Source organism: Microcebus murinus, chromosome 3 (assembly GCF_040939455.1).
Source record: "Microcebus murinus isolate Inina chromosome 3, M.murinus_Inina_mat1.0, whole genome shotgun sequence".
In the NCBI taxonomy this organism is placed as follows: Eukaryota; Metazoa; Chordata; class Mammalia; order Primates; family Cheirogaleidae; genus Microcebus; species Microcebus murinus.
The window spans coordinates 71148362-71169893 of record NC_134106.1 but is presented as its reverse complement, the minus strand read 5'-3'; the positions used below and the strand labels follow the sequence as shown (position 1 = coordinate 71169893).

At 46.2% G+C, this 21532-nt stretch overlaps 2 protein-coding genes across 2 annotated transcripts in view; one reads left to right on the top strand and one right to left on the bottom strand.

The window, feature by feature from the left end:
* Positions 1-10864, bottom strand: part of USP39 (ubiquitin specific peptidase 39) — a 30649-nt gene extending 19785 nt beyond the window's left edge. The window contains exons 1-6 of the mRNA XM_012774296.3: positions 10504-10864; positions 9293-9362; positions 7204-7298; positions 5831-5967; positions 4484-4636; positions 252-477 (exon numbers count right to left, since the gene is read on the bottom strand). Coding sequence (XP_012629750.1) covers positions 252-477; positions 4484-4636; positions 5831-5967; positions 7204-7298; positions 9293-9362; positions 10504-10771 — 949 coding nt within the window. The 5' untranslated portion in view covers positions 10772-10864. The remainder of the gene's footprint in view (positions 1-251; positions 478-4483; positions 4637-5830; positions 5968-7203; positions 7299-9292; positions 9363-10503) is intronic.
* A 2768-nt stretch (positions 10865-13632) lies between these two features.
* C3H2orf68 (chromosome 3 C2orf68 homolog) lies at positions 13633-20529 on the top strand. The gene is made up of 4 exons (XM_012774303.3): positions 13633-13845; positions 13929-14047; positions 15225-15376; positions 15763-20529. Exons 1-4 carry the CDS (start codon positions 13739-13741, stop codon positions 15883-15885), a joined length of 501 nt encoding a protein of 166 aa, XP_012629757.1. The 5' UTR covers positions 13633-13738; the 3' UTR covers positions 15886-20529.
* The last annotated feature ends 1003 nt before the right edge of the window (positions 20530-21532 follow it).

Here is a 21532-nt window from a genome sequence, read left to right as displayed (position 1 = left end):
TCGCCTGGTTTTGCTCTAAGCCACACAGCTTAGTTTACCAAATAAGATGAACCTTCTATTCAGCTGGAATCTCCTGCGACTCTGAGCAGGGCAGACTGATCAGAGAGGAGTGAGGAACCTAACCACACTATCCACTGGATTCACTTCTGGCTACTATCAAGATTCATTGCAAAGTGAAAATAAATTTGTTCATCAAACTAGTTTTGTTGTCCTGAAGTCAGAGGAACATGAATGACTTGCTTGCTCCTTACCTTGTTTAGTGATCTGAAAAGTCTTCTTGCTGCAAAGGACAACAGCCTGAAGCATCTCATGGGGTGAAACATGTGCCTTGAAATTCCGAGGGTTCCAGAGCTTTCTCATCAACTCTCCAAAACGCTGGACCAACAAGAACATGATATCTCCTGGAGGACGCTTGATGTTTTTATAATTGTCTTCTTCCAGGAAGTAGTTCCGAAGAGGAGGAACATTAGACAGAGCCTAAAATCAAACACAGTGATTAAACCAAAGTCGCTTTGCATGACCCTTTAGAGCCAAGCTCTTCTAACTAAAGTTCTTCTAATAGAACCTTGTGATGTCTGTAATGCCCTTAAAGAGTCAAAGTAAATGGACCCTCAGAGAAATCTACCCAGAGCTCACATTATAAAAATATCCTCCACATTGAGTTTCATATGAAGGACAGTTCTGTGCATATTTTGCTGATGTAGATATCATAAAGAGGTTAAAAAAAAACAACAAACTTTAAATCTCTATTCACTAACCAACTTATGTAACAATTTTCTTTTTAAACTCTAATTATGCCTATGACAATATTTAAATTCATAAGGTACTTAAGGCTAGAAATTCAAATACTCTTTTAGTCATCATCCATTTTGGTTGGGGAAAAGATAACTATCTATGAAACACAATTCCCCCATCTCTCAACTCCACATTAAAATAATACAAAGCCACGGCCGGGTGCAGTGGCTTACGCCTGTAATCCTAGCACTCTGGGAGGCCAAGGCGGGAGGATTGCTTGAGCTCAGGAGTTCGAGACCAGCCTGAGCAAGAGTGAGACTCTGTCTCTACTATAAATAGAAATAAATTAGCCAAACAACTAAATATAGAAAAAATTAGCTAGGCATGGTGGCGCGTGCCTCTAGTCCCAGCTACCCGGGAGGTTGAGTCAGTAGGATTGCTTGAGCCTAGGAGTTTGAGGTTGCTGTGAGCTAGGCTGACGCCACGGCACTCTAGCCTGACAAGAAAGTGAAACTCTATCTCAAAAATAATAATAATAATAATAATATGAAGCCAGACACAGTGGTTCATATCTAAAATCCCAGCACTCTGGGAGGCCAAGACAGAAGGATCACTTAAGGCCAGGAGTTTGAGGCCAGCCCAGGAAACATAGTAAGAACCCATCTTTAAAGTTAAAAAAAAAAAATTACCTGGGCATGATGGTGCACGCCTGTGGCCTCAGCTACTCAGAAGGAGGATCACCTTGAGCCCAGAAGTTCAAGGCTACAGTGAGCTATAATTACACCACTGTGCTCCAGACTGGGTGATGGTGTGAGACACTGTCTCAAAACAATAATAATAAAATAAAATTGGCCGAGTGCAGTGGCTCACACCTGTAATCCTAGCACTCTGGAAGGCCAAGGTGGACAGATCGCTCAAGGTCAGGAGTTCGAGACCAGCCTGAGCAAGAGCAAGACCCCGTCTCTTCCAAAAATATAAAAAATTAGCTGGGCATGGTGGTACATGCCTGTAGTCCCAGCTACTTGGGAGGCTGAGGCAGAAGGATTGCTTGAGCCCAGGAGTTTGAGGTTGCTGTGAGCTAGGCTGACGCCACGGCACTCTAGCCCGGGCAACAGAGTGAGATTCTGTCTCAAAAATAAATAAATAAATAAACAAACAAACAAACAAATAAATAAAAATAATATGAAAATCATCTGAACAAAATGTGATGTTTTCCTATAATAAAGCCATACTATTGTATATAAAAGTGAATGTAGGCCGGGCGCTGTGGCTCACGCCTGTAATCCTAGCTCTTGGGAGGCCGAGGCGGGCGGATTGCTCAAGGTCAGGAGTTCAAAACCAGCCTGAGCAAGAGCGAGACCCCGTCTCTACTATAAATAGAAAGAAATTAATTGGCCAACTGATATATATATAAAAAATTAGCCGGGCATGGTGGCACATGCCTGTAGTCCCAGCTACTCGGGAGGCTGAGGCAGAAGGATCACTCAAGCCCAGGAGTTTGAGGTTGCTGTGAGCTAGGCTGACGCCACGGCACTCACTCTAGCCTGGACAACAAAGCGAGACTCTGTCTCAAAAAAAAAAAAAAAAAAAAAAAGTGAATGTACTGTTATGATAAAAAATGGTCAAAAGGTTTCAGAGAACAAAAATAAATTCTACCTCATTAAGCAAAAATATAGGCTAGCTATATAGTTTCAGAAAGAAACACACACTCATTAGTCAAAGCTATAAAACTGGGAGCTGGCCGGGCGTGGTGGCTCAAGCCTGTAATCCTAGCACTCTGGGAGGCCGAGGCGGGTGGTTTGCTTGAGGTCAGGAGTTCGAAACCAGCCTGAGCAAGAGCAAGACCCCGTCTCTACTATAAATAGAAAGAAATAAATTGGCCAACTAATATATATATATATATATATATATATAAAAATTAGCCCGGCATGGTGGTGCATGCCTGTAGTCCCAGCTACTCGGGAGGCTGAGGCAGAAGGATTGCTTGAGCCCAGGAGTTTGAGGTTGCTGTGAGCTAGGCTGACGCCACGGCACTCACTCTAGCCTGGGCAACAAGCGAGACTCTGTCTCAAAAAAAAAAAAAAAACTGGGAGCAGAAGCAGAGACCAGACACTAAATAAAAATACAGTATCAAAAAGTCCTTCCCAGGCTGGGCACAGTGGCTGACATCTGTAATCCCACCACTTTGGGAGGCCAAGGCAGGAGGACTATTGAGTCCAGGAGTTTAGGACCAGCCTGAGCAAGAGCAAGACCCTGCCTCTACAAAAAACAGAAAAATTTGCTGGGTGTGATAGTACATGTCTATAGTTCTAGCTACTCAGGAGGCTGAGACAGGAGGATTGCTTGAGCCTCCAGGAGTTAGAGGTTGCAGTGGCTATGAAGACGCCACTGCACTCTAGCCTGGACAACCAGAGAAAGAACCCGTCTCCATAAAACAAAACCAAAAAGAAGTCCTTCCTGAAGGTTCATGAATCCTTGCCAAACTTGTGCTTACCATGAACACGTTTCTTCTTCGAGGCAATCCATTTAGAAAGAAGGATAGAATGGTTTCTGCTAAATACAATAAATCTAGGCATCGATGGGGAAGACAACTCAGATCACCGACAGCACCATTATCATAGAGGGGATTAGGAAAACCCCTATAAACTTAGCACAGCTAAAGCAGCAAGGACTTTCTGCTTAGAGAATAATTATTTAAAAAGAGGCCAGGCACAGTGGTTCACGCCAGTAATCCTAGCACTCTGGGAGGCAGAGGCAGGAGGACTGCTTAAGGTCAGGCGTTCAAGACCAGCCTGAGCAAGAGCAAGACCCCAGCTCTACTAAAAATAGAAAAAATTAGCCAAGCAACTAGAAATAGAAAACAAAATAGCCAAGCATAATGGCATATGGCTGTAGTCCCAGCTACTCAAGAAGCTGAGGTGGAGGATCACTTGAACCTGGGAGTTTGAGGTTGCAGTGAATTATGATGACCGCTGCACTCTAGCCAGGACACCAGAGTGAGATAACTTTCTCAAAGAAAAAACTTTAAATTGAAAATAAGACACCTTTGGCTTTCTGCCTTTCCCATTTCAGGCTATAAGCACATGGGCACAAACAAGATATCAGATGGCCAAATCAGCAAACATCTACGCCATTAAAAAAAAAATCCCCTATCAAGCATGGTTTTTTTTTGAGACAGAGTCTCGCTTTGTTGCCTAGGCTAGAGTGAGTGCCGTGACGTCAGCCTAGCTCACAGGAACCTTAAACTCCTGGGCTCAAGCAATCCTTCTGCCTCAGCCTCCCAAGTAGCTGGGACTACAGGCATACGCCACCATGCCCGGCTAATTTTTTCTATATATATTAGTTGGCCAATTAATTTGTTTCTATTTATAGTAGAGACGGGATCTCACTCTTGCTCAGGCTGGTTTCGAACTCCTGACCTCGAGCAATCCACCCGCTTTGGCCTCCCAGAGTGCTAGGATTATAAGCGTGAGCTACCACGCCCAGCCAAGCATGGTTCTTGATAGTTCCAGCAACACTGACTCTATTCCCTTATTCCCTGGATGCTCTAGAGGACATGAGTCCAAAGGCTGGAAAAAGCCTCACCCTTTGACAGCAGCCCCTCAAGCAGACACAGTAATACTCACGTGGAATCCTCAGTATCTGGGAACCTTTTGACTGCACTCTACAAGAAGGAAGTTAACTTCTTGGCCAACACATAATATTGTTTCCGGGTTACCCTCCCTCAATGTTCCTGTCCTGATCCTACCTGAAGGACAGCGTTGGCATAGTCGTTGGCCTTTATGTTATTCAATCCCACGATACCCGGCAGGTAAGTGGTACCATCATATGCCCGGGATAATTTGGCTTGCTTATCCAAGTTTGCAATTTGCTGCTTTGTGAAAGTGGGCTTCAACACATACTGTAAAGCAAAAGAAAATTCTAAGTTGTTTTAGAGCTGTGAACAGAATTCCTAAGATACATCTAGAACAGCAATTTCTGCAAAAACAAAAACCACTGTGGTCATGAAAGTCCTACACCACACACCCAAAAAGGCCCCCCATCAAAAGGTATAAAGACCAAAGTAACATGGGGTAGGGTCTCTCCACATTGCTAACCTACAAGGGGATCTCTGTGTTTAACCCCAAATCACTGAATCCGAGGTCTTTCCTCAGACTTCGGATGTGGTCACCTTCACAGTAATTACCAGAAACTATGGGAAGCTCAAGTCTCTGAAGGCAACAGGAGTCTTAAGTTACAGGTAGCAGGAGACCCTCCTCCCGTCTAAGCTGGTGTGAGGATCTCCATGAGGCAGGATCAGCCTCTTCCCAGTCACAGAGTTACGAGTCATTATATCACAGACCAGATGGAGGTCATAACAAACTTGCTTTGAAACCTTGAATTTATTGCAGTTTCTCCCTCTGTAAATACTGTCCATAACTATTTTAACTTCAAGTATTAATAGGCCTATAAAACTTTTAAAAGTAGAATAAGCAGTATTTCAAAGACTCCAAACACCAAGCTTTCTTTAAAAATAAACAGAATTGTCAGCACCATAAATATGCACCACTTGCTGAAAAGGAAAACAAAAATCAACAGTCGAACTCCAATCAAAACCCAAGAGGACATTCCATGCTCTCCATTTAAGTACAGTGATTGTCTCTTGGCACAGATCACAAACTGTAGCCCACAGATGACATATGCTGGCCATTGTGGCTACCTCATATGTCAGAAGCAGGAGCTAGTATGTAGCTTGGTATCTACTGTCCCACGCCAGGCCCCATTCACATCCCTACCTCAAAGGGTGGAAGGATAACTTATTCCATAAAAATGCTTTAATCCTGACTAGAAAGGAGCCATGTTTCTTCAGCCCTAGACCTCAATGTTAAAAGCAGAAATAATGGGTAGGTTGAAGACCACAGGCCACAATTAGGAACTCTGACCTCCTTAGGTGGTTTCCCTTGTTCCTCCAAAGGCAGAGCAGCCTCTCCAAGCCCAAAGGGACTGAGATTTTTTTCCTGACCTCGGTGGGGCAGTTCCCCAGGAACCCCAGGATAACTCACAAAGAACTGGCCCCAAATCAACCCTGTTGGACACACAGCCCTGTTGCACATACCGTGATATCCTCCAATGAGGAATCGATGATCTCATAGTTGTCTGGAAGGCAGTAAAACTTGAGGGTGTGGAGGTTGAGGAAGACATGGTGGCTAAACTGCACACTGTGGATGTAGGCATGAGACTTCAAACCCCGGCCTGCAGGGGAGGGAGAAAGGCTGAAGCACAGATCAGGTTTGCTTTTCCTTTTGTTATTTTCTACAGGAACATGTTAATATCAGCAAAAACAAATATTACTCCACTCATGAAATCAATCTCCCACATGAACTTCTCTCATCACAAAAATGAGTAATTAGTCTATTCCCTAGACAGTGTGAGATATTGATTGGGGAAACAAATTTCAACATGAAATATATGTGAGCTAGTTTCACATATATCAGAAATTAGAAATATTTATGTATTATATATATGTTATATACACGTACATACACATATACAATACATATCCCATGACGGTCCATCATCACTCAGTCCTGAATTTCCAACTGCCCACATTCAGGACGATCTGCACCTATGTAACTTTGTTCATGTTGCCACTCCTTTCTAGACTCTCTCTCCCTTAACCATTCAAACTCTGTTATGACCTGCCAGCCCACTTCACCTTCTCCATGAACTCAACAAAAACACTCCAGCTAACATTGATCCTTTGCATTTGAACTCCTATTGCCATTATTTCTACTCATGCCACAGTTAGCAATAATCTTTATAAATTCGTTGATTTTTCTTTTATGTGTCGACCTTGACTCCTTATGAGAGCAAAGAATGTAGTTTATCTCTTTTGAATGCCCCACTATACTATATACATAGCATTGCTTGGTCTGATGAACTGAAATAATAAACTTTCAGAAAAGAACAGAATTAAAAAGTCCTTAGACCAAAAGGATTCTCAAAAAATAAATAAATAAATAAATAAAGATGTAAGTGTCAAAAAAAAAAAAACAACTGAGATTCAGAAATCCAGAGTCTAGCTGGGCACAGTGGCACGTGCCTGTAATCCCAGCTACTCAGGAAGCTAAGGCGGGAGAATTGCTTGAGCCCAGGAGTTCAAGATCAGCCTAGGCAACATAGACACCATCCTAAAAAAAATAAATAAATAAATAAGTTTTTTAAAAAATAAACCCAGAATCTTTGAGATCATAGTCTTTCACACAACTAATTTTTTCTCTCTTTCAGATGTATTCTGATTTTGACCAATCAGAGAACACCCTATTGGTTTTCTAAGAGTATTTCAATTTACTAGAAACAAAGATAGGGATTATTAAACATGATTCCTGAGAATGGCTTACTTTCTTTAAAAAAAAAAGGTCTCCCCAGAGCAGATCTCCAGCTAGCTCTGAAAACTTAACAAGTTTATAATTCATAACACTTATTTACCCTGAAAGTACTTGCCGCACACCAGACAGGCGTATGCATTGATATGTGAGAGGGAGATAGAACACAGCTTCTCAAAGTCAAAATCCAGTACACTCCTAAAAGAACCAAAACAAAACAGGAAAAAAAACAAACAATTAATAGGAATGGATATGTAGGAGGGCACCCAAATGAAGCAGTGCTGGCTCCATATTCCACGATGTTACACAGCATCCTTCAGAGAAAGATTCAACAGCCACATATACACTGTGGGAAGCGATGCTAATTCCTTACCTCCACCACCACGCCCCAAAGTGGTGTCAAGGTGTCGAACAGACACACAATGCGCATAAGCCTCTTTCTCATTAATATTAATATTTGTAACCAATCAAGAACCTTCCACTGCAGTCACTTTCTCTGGAGGGACAGCTATAAATCAGACTTAAGTAACAAGGCCCCAACAACATGCCAGGGACGCAAGGACATAAAAAAGAGTGAATAAATCCTTCCATAAAAGAAAAATGGGCCAGGCAAGATGGCTCACACCTCTAATCCTAGCTCTCTGGGAAGCCAAGAGGCAGGAGGATTGCTTGACGTCAGGAGTTCGAGACCAGCCTGAGCAAGAGTGACACCCATCTCTACTAAAAATAGAAAAAAATCAGCCAGAAGTGGTGGCGTGCACCTGTAGTGCCAGCTCCTCGGGAGGCTGAGGCAGAAGGATCGCTTAGGCCCAGGAGTTTGAGGTTGCTGTGAGCTAGGCTGACGCCACAGCATTCTAGCCAGGCAACAGAGCAAGACTCTGTCTCAAGAAAAAATGTATCTTTGTCCATAATAATTAATGGGAAATCTAAAGAATTTTAGGGGAATATCTACAAATAGATCTATTTGTTCAAGTACAAAGTAATGGTTTGTGACTGTTAAGCAGTAAGGGACAAAAACTACCTCCACTGAATCCACAGATGGCAAAGGGACTTCTTCTCAAATACTAACTCTTAATAAATTGGTAATGATACCATAGATTGTGCTATATAATAAAGGGGCCACTAGACACAAGTGGCTACTGACAATTAAATTTAAAATACAGTCAGCCCTGGGCAGGGCACAGTGGCTCATGCTTTGGGAGCCTGAGGAGGGAAGATCACATGAGGCCAGGAGTTCAAGACCAGCCTGGGCAACATAGTAAGACTCCGTCTCTAGAAAAAATAAGAAAAATTAGCCAGGTGTGGTAGCACACACCTATAGTCCCAGCTACTCAGGAGGCTGAGGTGGGAAGATCGCTTGAGCCCAAGGTTACAGTGAGCTATGATCGCACTGTACTCCAGCCTGGGCAATAGAGCAAGACTCCATCTCTTAAAAAAAATAGTCACCCCTCGGTATCCACAAGAGATTGGTTCCAAGACCCCCATAGATACTAAAATCCACAATGCTCAAGTCCCTTACAGTTGGCCCTCCATATCTGTGGGTTCCACATCCCCCAACACAGAGCACCAACCATAATTATATAAAATTTAAAATTCAGCTCCTCCATTGCATAAGACACATTTCAAATGCTCAACAGCCACATGTGGCTTGTGCCTACCACAATAAACAGCTCTTATGGAGAGCAATTCCATAAGTGCAGAAAGTTCTACTTGATAGCATTATCCTAGAACACAGGTTGAAAAGCATGTTAACATGCCATCTGGGAATCAGTGAAGAGACTACCATGATAAGGTAAACCACCTCTGCTTTCAAACAAATTTTGTTTTCTCTGCTGAATCCCAGGTTCTTAGAATAGTACAAAGTGGGTGCTCAATAAATATTTAAATCTTCTGCTGTTATTTTAAAGACACTATCCCATTATTTCAGCATATAAATTCAAAATGAGCTAAAAGCACTTCAAGCATGTGCCCACCACTGAACAACATTTGTTCTGACACTTCCACAATATGTATTTCTGCCACTTTAAATTGACAGACAATGGTATTAAACACAGCAGGAAGCACAATTTTCTGGGCAGTAAGCTTTAAAAGGGGTAAAATTTGTGAATGTGTTGTTCAATGTACAGTCCAAAGAACTTTCTGCATAGATCCCATTGTTTTTTTGCTACCCTCAGCATCTCTGTCCTACTGACCTGTTAATGGTATCCAGGTATGGACAGTGGCGGCTCCTCCGGTCTTCAGAATCCTCTCGGCCATTCTTTGCTAAAAGGAAAATCATCATAGGCTTTGAAAATGGGAAACTTTCACACAGGGTCAACTAATAGTATAAACAAAGAAACAAAAAAATGGAAAAAATTAATCAAGATGAGCGATTTTACAGGTGGTAACAACATCCAAAAAAAGTCCATTAATGGAACAAGCCCCACACTGGGATCTTTGGTATACATATAACCAATGAAAGTTTTGTTTGCATGTTATATAAAAAAATCTCATGCAGCATGAAAAATATCATGAAATATATCACAGATGCTAAGATAAACTGAATGTAATGTGCAAGTACTGCACAGTTTAAAGAAGACTGTGCATGTACATACTTTAAATCTACCACTTGTTAAATAGCATGAAGGGTCTGAGATTTTATATTTGCAAGCTAACAAGTTAGTCTGCCACAGTTTCATGGTTGGTGATGGAAAACATGTAACTACTGGGTCTGAAACAAAAGATAGTTTATTATTTATTACAGCACTAGCAGTAGCCAGAACATAGCATCAGTGCCAGTTCCCCAAGTCCCATTCTCACAAAGCAACATGGATTGTCTAATCCACGAACACAGTGGCTTGCCTTACAGGAGAGAGGAACCCTAAGCTTAGAGAACCTGTATCTTTTATAACCGGTTGTGGGCTTTCTTCCCCTTTGCTTTGTAGAGAGACACTTTCTCTGTCTTCCAAGGCTGCTCCTTGAGAGGCAGTCTGGTAGCAGTATGTGCAAACTCCAGAGATAAAAAAAGAATTGTCTCCTGACTTTATTTAGCTTAAAAAGTGGTATATAACCAGTACTTTAGTGCAGGTGTCAAGCGCTCAGACTCTCCACTCTGAACAATCTGATTCCAGAAATTACAACAGGACACCACACCTCAAAGGGTTTTGTAAAAACGGAGGGAAGGAACACCTGTAAAATAGCACTAACGTAGTACTGTACTAAGATAGCACAGCGTCGCATTAGACACTCGATAAAGCGAAGCTGCTGTTATTGTTAGAAATATCCTATGCCGAGCAGTCTAGATCCCTCCCCCATTCCCAGTCTCCTACCCCCACCCCCGCCCCAGCAAGGAAACAGCGGAAGGCTGGAGAGAAAAAGGACACGACGGTGGAGCTCGTGCCCGGCCCAGCCCGGCCCCTCGCACCTCGCACCTCCCGCTCAGGCTCCGAGTCCTCGTCGGCCTCACGCTCCCGCTTCACCCGCACGGCTGGGAAGGCAGGCGCCGGGGCCTCGCGCGCGCTCGCCGGCTCTACCTCCCGCTTCACGCGCACCGGGCTGCTCCGGGAGCTCGCTGTCTCCGGCTCCCGCTCCCGATCTCGCTCCCGCTTGACGCGACCCGAGCTGCCCCGAGACTCGGACTCGCGCTTCCCGCGGGTGGAACCACGGGACTCCCGCTTGGACCGGCCGGACATCTCCACTACCGGCCGAACCGCCCAGTACAGGCGCCAGGCACGCTGGAGAGCGCGCAGCACACGGCCAATCAGGAGCGGGGCCGAAAACTACGAGTCGCCACTGGGGACAACTCGCGCTGCAGGAAATTTATGGGCCGCAGCGTGCGCACCTGAGAGCCTTCTGTGGGCCTACTGCTACATTACACGGCATTTCCAGCTTAAAGAGACAGGAACCTTTTACTGACCACGGAGTTTTCTCCATAAAAGAAGCTGTGTCGTTAGGCCCCATAATTCTTCAAGATAATTTGTGCCTCGGCAGAAAGACACATCTCGCATATACTCACTCATATGTGGGAACTAAATATTAAAAAACTGGCCGGGCGCTGTGGCTCACGCCTGTAATCCTAGCTCTTGGGAGGCCGAGGCGGGCGGATTGCTCAAGGTCAGGAGTTCAAAACCAGCCTGAGCAAGAGCGAGACCCCGTCTCTACTATAAAATAGAAAGAAATTAATTGGCCAACTGATATATATATAAAAAATTAGCCGGGCATGGTGGCGCATGCCTGTAGTCCCAGCTACCCGGGAGGCTGAGGCAGAAGGATCACTCGAGCCCAGGAGTTTGAGGTTGCTCTGAGCTAGGCTGACGCCATGGCACTCACTCTAGCCTGGGCAACAAAGCGAGACTCTGTCTCAAAAAAAAAAAAAAAAAAAAAAAAAATATTAAAAAACATCTCATGGAGACAGAATGGAATGACAGTTACCAGAGGTTGGGAAGGGTATGGGGGGGGTGATTTATGGGTACAAAATTACAGTTAGATAAAATGAACGATATTAGATAGCACAACAAAGTGTCTATAATTAACAGTAAGTTAGGGTACACTTTTTTGTTGTTGTTGTTGTTGAGCCAGAGTCTCACTCTGTTGCCTTGTCTACAGTGCCGTGGCGGCAGCCTAGCTCACAGCAACCTCCAACTTCTGGGCTCAACCAATCCTTCTGCCTCAGCCTCCCCAGTAGCTGGGACTACAGGCATGCGCCAACATGCCCGGCTAATTTTTTCTATATATTTTTAGTTGGCCAATTGATTTCTCTCTATTTTTAGTAGAGACGGGTCTCGCTTTTGCTCAGGCTGGTTTCGAACTCCTGAGCTCAAACGATCCTCCCACCTCAGTCTCCCAGAGTGCTAGGATTACAGGCAGTGAGCCACCGCGCCCGGCCTAGGGCATACTAGAGAACTGGGAGTGTCCTGGCGCAGTGGCTCATGTCTATAATCCCTGCACTCTGGGAGGCTAAGGCGGGAGGATCGCTTGAGCTCAAGAGTTCGAGGCCAGCCTGAGCAAGAGCGAACCCGTCGCTACTAAAAATAGAAAAAGTTAGCAGAGGAACTAAAAACAGAATAAAATTAGCCGGGCGTGGTGGCGAGCACCTACAGTCCCAGCTACTCTGGAGTCTGAGGCAGAAGAAGGATCCTTTGATCCTGGCAGTTTGAGGTTGCTGTGAGCTAGGACCCAGGGCAACAGATCGAGACCGTGTCTCTGAGTAAATATATATAGTATGTGTGTGTGTGTGTGTGTGTGTGTGTGTGTGTGTGTGTGTGTGTGTGTGTCTAAAAGAATGAAGGGAGGGAGGGAGGAAGGAAGGAAGAGGAATATTCCTAACACAGGAAATGGTCAACGCCTGAGGTGATGGATACCCCAATTACCCTGATTTGATCAATTCACATTGTAGAAGAGAAAGATACTTTGTGCCTCTAAACTACTATTTGTGGGTCGTCTCCGCGCCTCAGAGGTTACGACCCTGCACAGGAAAGCTAGGCGACATCCCCATGGTCCCCTTCATGCGAAACCTGAAGACTTTGGGTCCACATGTAGAGGGTTCTCTGTACCAGCAAAACGCAAACGCCCGGCACAGGCGGATTTGCCATGGAGCCAATAAAGCTCTAACCTCCGGGGCGCCCCGAACTGGTTTGCTCGTTTGAACAGTTGCGCGGAGGTATAACTGACGTGCAAGCAACTGCGGGTTTAACTGTGCACTTTGCTCAGTTCTGACTGGCGCACACACCGGGAAGCCTCCACCACTAGCAGGAGAAGGCGGCCGTGCAGCCCCCGGGAAAGCCCCGCCGGGCCCACGATCTGCCCGGCCGGTGTGGGTACCGAAGGGCTCGGCGCCCCTAGTGCGTAAGGACAGCTCCTTCCCTGGGCCCGCTCAGAAACAGTCCGCCGCCGTTGGCCGGGCGGCGCGGTGGCTCACGCCTGTAATCCCAGCTCTCTGGGAGGCAGAGGCGGGCGGATCGCTCGAGGTCAGGAGTTCGAGACCAGCCTGAGCAAGAGCGAGACCCCCGTCTCTACGAAAAATACAAAGAAATTGACTGGCCAACTAAGAATATGTATGGAAAAAAAAATTAGCGGGGAATGGTGGCTCATGCCTGTAGTCCCAGCTCCTCGGGAGGCTGAGGCAGAAGGATCGCTTGAGCCCAGGAGTTTGAGGTTGCTGTGAGCTAGGCTGACGCCATGGCACTCACTCTAGCCTGAGAGAGCGAGGCTCTCTCAAAGTAGAAAGAAAGAAACAGTCCGCCGGGTGGGTGGACCACAGCTGGCCCCTGTTCTAATCGGGAATTCCCGATTTTGACATTTGAAAGTGAAAACTCGCAAATTACACAAGCTCAGGCCCTTCAATCGCCCGGATCCTCCCGCGGGCACAGCTAAACCACCGGCTTTCGCGGAGCCAGCGGCTGGGACACGGCTGGGCCTTGTGTCCATAACGTTACAAAGAAACAAAAGCCCCGCCTGGTGGTGGAGGTCAAGCATGCCCCACCCCCACCCAACCTGCGCCGCCAATTCCGCGCGCGGCGACACTCGGCCCGGGCGGGCCTCCTGGGCCGGAAGTCAGGACGCGGGGCCGGAAGCTGTAGGAGAGGCGGCACCGACCTCGGCGGGACGGGTGGACGGCTGTTGAGGCCGTTGAGGCTGTGGCTCTGCGCCCCTCGTTCCGGATGGAGGCGGGGCCTGGTCCCGGACCCAGGCTCTGCTGCAAGCCTGGCGGACGGCTGGACATGAACCACGGCTTCGTGCACCATATCCGACGGAACCAGATCGCCCGGTACCGCCCCGCCCTGCGCCGCCGCCGCCACCCCTGGCCTAGCCTGGTCTGGCCGTCCCTGATTCCCGCTCGGCTCCCCGCAGGGACAACTACGACAAGAAGGTGAAGCAGGCGGCCAAGGAGAAGGTGAGGAGACGGCACACGCCCGCGCCGACGCGGCCCCGTAAGCCAGACCTGCAAGTGTACCTGCCGCGACACCGAGGTGAGGCCGCCCGCCCCGCCTGCCTCAAGCCCGCGCGCTCTTCCTGCAACGCACTCCCCTTCTCTGTAGGGAAAAACTATTTCTTATCCCCGAGGCTCAGCTCAGTTCGTCTGTTCCCGGAACTTCCACTTCAGCGCTGCCAAGTCTCCGCTCAGTGTTTCTCCTGGGAGGGCTCATGTCCCTCAGTTACCAGTAGGGTTCCTGGGAGCTGGCAACAAGTTGTCTGCCGGTTTGCCCCACTGCACTGTATTGGCGCTCCACTGTTTAGTAAAGAAAAAGTGGCACAGCTGTAAGGAACCAGGACATAATCATGGAATGAATCCAGAAATGGCCTTTTCCCCAGCTTCCCTGCGACTTAGACATCACAGTGGTTTACATATGACACTAATTTTCTTAAATGTTATTTGAAGGGTTTTTAGACGTTATGTATATTAATTCATTGAGTGTTCATAGAATTAGAACTTTTATTTCCATTTCAGTCAGGAAACAGGCACTGAGAGGCTAAATATTTTGCCTGAGTTCTCAGAGTTAGTAAATGGCAGAGCCTGGATTTGAACCTAGGCAGAGTTCTATATATCCTTTCACTACCTTCCTATCCTACCTACAAGACAAATGTGTGTATTTTTTTTTTTTTTTTTTGAGACAAAGTCTCACTTTGTTGCCCAGGCTAGAGTGAGTGCAGTGGCATCAGCCTAGCTCACAGCAACCTCAAACTCCTGGGCTCAAACAATCCTCCTGCCTCAGCCTCCTGAGTAGCTGGGACTACAGGCATGTGCCACCATGCCTGGCTAGTTTTTTCCATATATATTAGTTGGCCAATTAATTTATTTCTATTTATAGTAGAGACAGGATCTCGCTCTTGCTCAGGGTGTTTCATACCCCTGACCTTGAGCAATCCGCCAGCCTCGGCCTCCCAGAGTGCTAGGATTACAGGCGTGAGCCACCGTGCCCAGCTAACAAATGTGTATTGTGTACTTACTTGGTGACTGGACTGTGCTAGCTCCAGAGCGGGGATACAAAGGTAAAGAAAACTTCTGACTGGCAGCACACCACACACACACACTGGACCCATGAGAAGATTAGGACTTCCTTTGCAGTATATTTTCCTGCATCATCTCTATGGGCAGGGGCTTAAGCAGCATCCCCCTCTTCCTTTCACTGTGGTTCATCCTTCCAGATGGCTCTACCCACCCAAGCAACCCAGACTATGAAGAGTCCGCTGAAAGCAGCAGTAGTGGTGGTTCCGAACTGGAGCCTTCTAGCCATCAGCTCTTCTGCTTAGAATACGAGGCAGACAGTGGAGAGGTCACATCAGTTATCGTGTATCAGGTACGCCTCATGGAAACAGCTGCAGTCTGAAGGTCTGGGGCTGTGGTAGAAATTACTGCTGGACCCTGAGCCACTGTTTTCCTCAGGGCCAGTGGGAAATGTCTGCTCCCCATGGGGGCACAGGACTGCTAGGCAATGCTTTTGAGCTCAACTCACTCCCATCACAAAATGATTCTCAGTGGAGGAACTGGGAGGGCTCTTGGCCTCCAATTGAGAATCACTATTACAGGGGACACCTGGGAAATGACAGGTACTGGCAAGAAGCCTTGAGCCTGGGAAATGACAAGTACTGGCAAGAACACTGTGAGAGTGTTGTCTGGGAATAGGGCAGGTCACCTTTCTGGAAGAGGCCAGGCCCTGAGCTTCCTGACTCTTCCTCCATGTAGGACGATGACCCAGGAAGGGTGAGTGAGGAGGTGTCAGCACACACGCCTCTGGAGCCACCCATGCGAGAGGCCCTCAAGTTGCGTATCCAGGAGGAGATTGCAAAGCGCCAGAGCCAACACTGACCAGATTGAAGGCATTCTCTCCAGGCTGGATTCACTGCGCTTAGAAGAATTCTGCCCAGGGAGCACACTCCTAGTCTGGGGGTACCAGGACCAGTTTGTTTGATCTTGAGACCCCCTGCTGCATCCACAAGGGTGTTATAGGACTACACCTGGCCCACCTTGCAGCCATTCTTTCTGATATGTTGGCCCATTGGCCCAGCCTAATATCCTGGAATTTTTTGAGAATTTTGTTTGGCTAACTTGGTGATCTGGGAACAGAGACTCCAGGGAGAGCCAGGGTTTCTGAAACCTCATGCCAACATGGTGCTTTCTCCCTGAGCGCATATACTTGGCTGCTGCTGTTCCAGCTGCTTGAACCATATTTGTTATTTTATGGTTCTTTTCGTTTGTGCTTCTGCTCATTTCCACCCATGTTTTCCTAGACCTTTTTTCCTTCTCTTTTTCTTTGGTTTTCCTTTCCCTCATCTTTTTGTCTCAGGAAGAATCCATCCCTCTCTACTCCTCTCCCCTTAACATGACTGTGTACCTCCAGCTGCTCAGGACCTTGGAGGTGATGGGGGTTCTGGGGATTTACTTTTCTAACAAGCTTTCCAAGTAATTCTGATACCAATAAAATGGGAGACCTTGGTTTTCAAGGCCTACTTGCAAGCATGTTTCCCTCCCCTTCCATGGCTTTTTCAAGTTCTTTTCAAGTTTCTTGCATGTTCTACTGCTTTGCACTGTCCAGATAGGAGAATTAGGCAGATGTCAGAGCTAAACTACAAGGATTTCTTTCTTTCTTTTGTTTTCTTTCTTTTTTCTTTTTTTTTTTTAAGAGACAGGGTTTCGCTATGTTGCCAGCCTGGATGTGTCTGGGCTCAAGTGATCCTCCTCCTTCAGACTTCCAGCTAGCTAGGACTTTAAACTGCAAGGATTTCTTGCAGCAAAACCTACCTTGGCTAGGGCTACAGAATTCCACCTTTGGACCTCATCTCTAGCTGTGAACAGACTGTTCTTTGCTCAAACTAAAGGCGAATTATCAAAACAAGCTTGGAACTAACTCCAGTTGTGAGATAACAGTGTTAAACATCCACCCAAAGGGAAATTCAACATTAGCAATAATTGCCCAATTGGAGTCCTAGTTCCAAAAAAAAAATGTCCTAAACAACACCCCAGAGGGAGTGACATGAGCCCGTCTCATTCTGCCCCCTCCACTGCCCCGTGCTTCTTTCCTATCTCCCAAAAGTATATAACTCAGCTCCTAAGATTAAAGACCCCCAGGAATACCACTGCTCTCACTCAGTGAACATTTTTTCTAATGCAGGGTTAGCTAAGGTCTGGAGACCAAAGACATCTGTGCACCAACGTTCTGAGGCACTTCAGTTTTCCCGCAGGTCACCCTGGCCTCGGTGACTTGAAACGTGGGGTTTAAGTAAGCCTGTGAGCACTGAGACCTCCTAAAACCAAAGCCACTGCCCTAGAGGTTTCTCCTCATCAGAGTCTTTAGACACCTGAGGGCACTGTTGGTGTGTACCCTGCACCCCTGAAAATCTACCCCCTCAGAAATGGGGCAAGGCAGCTACTTCAGCTATGCAATTAAAACAATGAGCCACAGCTCTCAGTGGCAGGGGAATGCTTTGATGCTGAGTGAGGTGGATAAGTTAGAAGGGCCTGGTTGTGAGGGCATCCAGGGACCCACAGAGTTGGCCCAGGGTTAAGTGCCTTAAACTTGCCAGTCCTGGGTTCTTTTCTTTGAAAGGAGAAAATCTTTGCCCTCTACCTACACAACTGGACTACAAGTGCCTTTTGACTTCTAATGGTAACTAGCCCCCAAAGCTTCCTGGGCCAAGGAGGCTCTGCCAAACTATACCCTCCTCCCCCTGCTTCTCCCTGCAGGTCAGAGGACCAGTCAGCCTTTCTAGTCTTCCAGCTCTTTAACTGATCTTATAACTTGGAATATAGGATTTCACTGGACGTCTTTGGCTTCTTAGTCTAGAAATACTTTTTTGGGGTTGTCTTCTCACAGCTGGATCACCTATTTCCTGTTTTTGTGGAGACAGTCTCACTCTGTTGCCCTGAGTAGAGTGCAGTGGCATCATTGTAGCTTGCTGCAACCTCCAACTCCTGGGCTCAAGCAATCCTGCCTCAGCCTCCCGAGTAGCTGGGACTACAGGCACGTGCTACAATGCCCAGCTAATTTTTCTAATTTTGGTAGAGACAGGGTCTCTTGCTCAGATTAGTTTCAAACTCCTGACTTCAAGTGATCCTCTCACCTTGGCCTCCCAGAGTGCTAGGAGCCACTGTACTAGTCATGGATCACCTATTTCCTGGTTTTATCATATAGTTTAGAAGACAAGAAGAGGAAGTGGGGGGCATGGCACCTGAAATTTTAGCCTCAATTCCTGTTTCCTGGGAAGGGAAGAGGTAAAAGGAAGGCAGCATTTAGTATGTACCTATTATTTCCTGTTACGTGTGTATTATATAATCCTCACAAAGACCTCAGGTAGGAGATTGATGGAAACTCCTTGCTTTTAAACTTTTTTTTTTCCTTGAAGAACTTTGCTTATCTAGTGTATATAAAATATTTTCCGCTGGGCATGGTAGCTCACAGCTCATGCCTATAATGCTGTCATTTTGGGAGGCGAAGGTAGGAGGATTGCTTGAGCCCAGGAGTTTGAGACCAGTCTGGGCAACATAGCCAGACCCCATCTCCACAAAAAAAAAAAAAATTAGCCTGGCTCAGTGGTGCACACCTATAGTCCCAACTACTTGGGAGGCTGAGGCAGGAGGATCATTTGAGCCCAGGAGTTTGAGATTGTAGCGAGCTATGACTGGGGAATTGCACTCCAGCCTGGGCAACAAAGCTAGACTGTCTCAAAAAAAAAAGTTTTTTTTCCCCACACAAGAAAACATCTAATTCTTAGCCAGTCTGTGCTTAACTAATTGTGCAATATGACTATAGAAAGCACTAAACCTTGTACTTCTATTAAAAGGTGGTCTTCAGAGCTGGCCTATTGGAGATGATGCTGCCATTTCTCCAGGCATACCTGAAGTGCCTCTGTGAGGATGGTTCTTGGGCAGTTAACAGCTGTACGGCTCAGCCTCATTGCTTATTACCACCCCTCTGGGGTCCAGGGTGGTACTATCCAATTTATTCACCAGACCTGCCTCCCAGTGTCTTTCACCTTTTTCAAAAAATAGAGCTTTACCATCAGGGAGCATGTTGCAGAACATTTCCCACAAACGTCCCAAAGAGGACCGTCCTGTGCTATTTTGTGTGCAGTAGCAACGGTGTTGGGCTAAGTGGAACTTTCTAGCAGACTGCTTCAGAATCGACACTCATTTGACTAGATACTTTCTTGGCTATCTTTTATTTTTATTTCTTTATATATTTTTTGAGACAGTCTCACTCTGTTGCCCAGGCAGGCTAGAGTGCTGTTCCATCAGCCTAGCTCACAGCAACCTCAGACTCCTGGGCTCAAGCAATCCTACTGCCTCAGTCTCCCGAGTAGCTGGGACTACAGGCATGTACCACCATGCCCGTCTAATTTTTTCTATATAGTTTTAGTTGGCAAATTAATTTCTTTCTATTTGTAGTAGAGACGTGGTCTCTCTTGCTCAGGCTGGTCTTGAACTCCTGACCTTGAGCGTCCACCGCCTAGGGTTACAGGCATGAGCCACCATGCCCAGCCTCTTGGCTATCTTTTAAAAAGATAGCCTGATAGGTAGATCTCATGGCTATTCAGTATGGAGTGTTCTTCACTCACTGAGGTTAAACCTGTATTTTAAGGTTTTTGTGGTTCCTGGGCCACAATGGGTGATATTACTGATAGAAGGAAGCTGGGTTTGCAGGGGCTTTGAGGTGTGCAAGAGTAAACACTAAAGCTTGAGTTGTAGCCAGTTGGCAAGCATGGAAGTCTTTGAAGAATGTAACACAGGAAAAGAATATAAAACTTTTTATACCAAATGAGAGTAGGAGCCTCTGGAGCCTGGGCCAGCCAGTGGGTCCAATACGGGCAATAACAAATGCTTTTCCTTAAGAACCTCTCTGGAAGGGACATTCCATCTCCCTAGTCCACTCTGAGGGTCATTGCCAACTAGAGATTAGCCCTTGCTGTGGGGCAAAGCCTTTTGGGGTGGTGAGTACCCAACCTGCTGTGCATTTGACAAGACCTGTAGATTGTTGGGTAGTGGATCCTTAGGAGGCTCACAAATTTAAATGAGGCCTTTGTGTGCAGAAAGAGGAATGAGGACAGATTACCTTCCTACCTCTAGGCGTTTGGGGAGAATCACCATGGAATGTTGACAATTATTTAAAATATCTTAAGTTCCCTCTTTGAATTTGAGTCCTGTCCCTGAGGAATCAGATGGCCAAGAAGCCAGAGGCACCCACCCCAAATTTCCCCAGGAGTTGGAGTGATGCTAGACATGAAAACCTGAGTAAATAGCTCCCTCTGCCTTCTTGGAACCAACAGAATGAGGTTGTACCGGTTATGTTGTGGTGATAAATGTATAAAAAGCAATACGTTCTGTTTCTTAAATTTCCAATGTTTCTGCAGTGTGGATGAATAAAATGGAGTATGCAAATTCTTTGAAAACCATAGAAGGATGGTATTTTTCAAATACAGTATTTCTTTTTAACAAAATAAACTTACTTTTACAGAGTGTTTTTGCCAAGAGTTGTGAAATCACTTGTGTACCTGGGGAAGTGGAGGTTAAATGCCTGCCCTGAAGTCATTCCACCACAGAATCAGCACTGGAAATCTCATCTCTTGTTTTGCCTATTTTAAGAACTATCCTGGTTGGAGCATAACAACTAAGACTCACGTAGCATTAGAGTTGGAAGGGATTTTTAAAGACTTCTGGTCCCTACTTCTTACCTCATACACAATTCCCCACTACCCATGAAAAGCCCTTCTGTCATAGGGAGCTCTATCCTGGGGTAATTCTACTTTAGGAACTATTCGGATTGTCATATTAAGCCAAAAGCTGCCTCATGACACAGCTCTGAAGTGAGTATGCCTCGCCCCTACTTCATGTTAGAACCACCAATTTGGAAGCTAAGTAGTCTTTCAGCCCTTCACAGTGATTGGATATGGACTCAAACCCAGCTCAGGAGGATATAGTAAGTGTTGATTAAGAATCACAAAGCTTCCAATGAGGGATTGGGCAGATGAGAACTAGGCACCTGCTCCAATGGGAACGCAGATGAGCAGGAATACAGTGCCTCTGTGTGAATTAGAGACACCCCTTTGTCCTGGGGCACAGAGCTTGGCAGCAAAAGGTGGGCTGGACTTTATCCCCTACTCGTCCATTCAGCTGGGTATGCTTGTACAGGGATCACTGCAGAGTCATACTTCTTGGTCCTGTTTCAACACTTGTCTTCATGTGATTTTGAAAAGAGCTCTCCAACAGGTTTCCTGTTTCCATTTCTACCTTCCACTGGGTCCAAAAAGGTTTCTTCCTCTTCAAGCAATTGTGCAGTTTATTCTGTTCCATTTCTCCACAGTACAGGGCCCTGTTTTTGTACATAACTTTGCTTCACCAACGTTGCCGAACTTCGGCTCCTGCCAGCCTGGGACCATGTACCATCATTGATCTGCCCAAGTGCCCCAAACAGTTGCTGGGGCTGCCTTTTAGAGCATCTTGCATACCTCTGGCATTTGAA

Excerpts from the sequence above, each read along its gene's own strand:
- C3H2orf68 (XM_012774303.3), top strand. The coding sequence starts at position 13,739 with ATGGAGGCGGGGCCTGGTCCCGGACCCAGGCTCTGCTGCAAGCCTGGC. Across the intron at positions 13,846-13,928 it reads CGACGGAACCAGATCGCCCG|GGACAACTACGACAAGAAGG; the intron begins GTACCGCCCCGC and ends GGCTCCCCGCAG. Across the intron at positions 14,048-15,224 it reads GTACCTGCCGCGACACCGAG|ATGGCTCTACCCACCCAAGC; the intron begins GTGAGGCCGCCC and ends TCATCCTTCCAG.